The sequence below is a fragment of the Protobothrops mucrosquamatus genome, unplaced genomic scaffold, assembly GCF_001527695.2.
Source record: "Protobothrops mucrosquamatus isolate PMUCROS unplaced genomic scaffold, P.Mucros_1.0 scaffold36, whole genome shotgun sequence".
In the NCBI taxonomy this organism is placed as follows: Eukaryota; Metazoa; Chordata; class Lepidosauria; order Squamata; family Viperidae; genus Protobothrops; species Protobothrops mucrosquamatus.
This window is the reverse complement of record NW_015386420.1, coordinates 551,726-553,936: the sequence shown is the minus strand read 5'-3', so window position 1 is coordinate 553,936 and position 2,211 is coordinate 551,726. Positions and strand designations below refer to the sequence as shown.

The following is a 2,211-nucleotide window of genomic DNA, read 5'->3' as shown; positions in this document are numbered from 1 at the left end:
TTTTAACTTTTAATGAATGTTTTAACATTCTAATTATTTGCACTGTAATTTATGAGATTATAATCCTCCCAGAATCACTTGATAGTAAGATGGGTAGCATATAAATTAATAAAATAAAAAATTAAGTGAGCTACTCACTCTTTAATAAAAATAGTAGCTAGACATTAGGGTAAGAGCTCAGCTAACCAAGGTCAGCAACATCTTCCTGACCTTGGCTCATTTCAGAAAGCTAAGCAGAACTAGATCTGTTAATATTTATATAAGAAAACGCCAAGAAATCTATAGCGATATAAATTAAACTTGGATTTGGAAATAATAACTGAGAAAGTGAATTGTTAAAGATAAAAAGAGTGAAAGGTAATCTACCAAAATTAGGCAAATTACATCTTAGGTTGGTTCTGCTCCATGGGAAATCAACTCAACCAATAGTTTCAAAGTTAGGAAACTGCATCTTAAATTGTGAATCCCAAATGATACTGATATTGTATAATGTGCTTGGTTTTCTTTTGATTAAACATGCTATATCTGCATAACCCTTCCATTGCAAATTACATTTTTCAATTTTTTACAATGTGTGATCTCGGCCACTATGATTCATTCATCATTGCATGGTTAAAACAAGACATCGTGGCTTAGGGTAATGTGTGAGCCCAGGAAATGTATTCATGGGAGTTTATTTTGATTAGGATTCGATAACTGCATGTGAACAGAGGGCATGTATCGTTGGAAACTGCCAACAATATCTAAACATGCCACAACTTTTGCAAAACCAAACATTGCTATGATTCAGGAACTTTTCAAAACTAATGTTTTGGAATGCCACTTGTCCTCTTAAGCAAGCTGAAATAATTAAGCACTCCCTATGATTCTGATCTACTTCAAGTACATGAATCTGGAGACAGCTAGTAAGGTTCAGAAGCAGGAAACATTGCCCTTACCTGCTTTAAGCGCCTCCATTTTGCACGCCGATTTTGGAACCATGTTTTAACCTAAACGACATAAAGTAAGGGAGAAAAAGTTTTAATGGGAGAAAAATGTGAGGGAAAACCCCCTCTCTAAACTACAATCCTAAACAAGCTTATTTGCTATGGATAGCCTGAGATACTCATCAAACACTGCAATACTGTAAATGCCTACTCAAAAACTAGAGATTTTTTAATAGTATCAGAGTAAGGAGGGAACCAAATTCAAATGTGACTTCTGAACTAACCTGTCTAAAGGAAGTTCTCCCTGTAAGTGAAACATGTCTACAGTATTAAGAACCTGAGGAGAGCCACTGTCTTGTTGTTTCAGCCCCCCCCCAAAGGGCAGAAAATTTGAGAGCAATGACATCCACTTAAATTCTCTCTACTCCCATCCACTTTTTGTTCCTAAATCCAGAGACTTTCTCAAGCAAGAAAAAAGAGCCTATCAGAATGACAGTGAAATCTACCATTGCATTGATCCTGCTCAGAGAGGGCACAGCTGTGTTCCAAATGATAAAAGCACATCAGTGTGATTTTGTAAGGCCTGCAGAGGGGATCAGTGGGTAGCATTTGTGGAATTTGGAAGCAACTCTTCTGAGAATTTTCAAGTGAATAACCTGTGGATTAAATATAATCCATAGTGGAAACTCTAAGCTCTCCAAATTTTTCTGATTCACACCTTATAAGTAAAAAAAAAAAAGCACGAACCTCAACATAGATATGCTTATTTATAAATTAAATATTAGTATACTAACATATACACACAGATTACATTATATTTGGTATATTCTTTATACTTAATATAAAATATTTATACAGCTTAATTTGTCTAGGTGTGCTTTAAATCTTCAGTTCTTAAAGTGTAGTTTGGGGACCCGTTTTAAGGATCCGCAAAATCAAATATTTGTTTTAATTTCTACAGTATATATTGATAGAGGTAACCCACATATATCAATATTCTTTGAGGTCTGCAATTATTTTTAAGAATGTAAAGGGGTCCCAGCTACCCAAACCCACTGCTTTAAATAAAATATAATCATAGACATTGTAATATTTTTCCCCACACCTCAAGAGATTATATTGTGCAGCTCTGTAAAGGGTGTGTCCCACTTTGGACACCATTGCCTCAGAGTTCAAGCTTTTTGGGGATTTAATGCAGGACCAAAGCTCGCTTACGTTTCTCAGGACGGCAGAGGCGAGGCGACGACCTCCACCAGCCTCATTCTTAAGGCAAACCAAACCAAAG

The 2,211-nt window shown here is 35.8% G+C and overlaps 1 protein-coding gene across 1 annotated transcript in view; it reads right to left on the bottom strand.

Annotated features, from left to right (window-relative positions):
- The window catches only part of HHEX (hematopoietically expressed homeobox), a 13,477-nt gene that overhangs the window by 2,921 nt on the left and 8,345 nt on the right, over nt 1-2,211 (bottom strand). Inside the window, exon 3 of the mRNA XM_015811293.1 lies at nt 939-989. Coding sequence (XP_015666779.1) covers nt 939-989 — 51 coding nt within the window. The remainder of the gene's footprint in view (nt 1-938; nt 990-2,211) is intronic.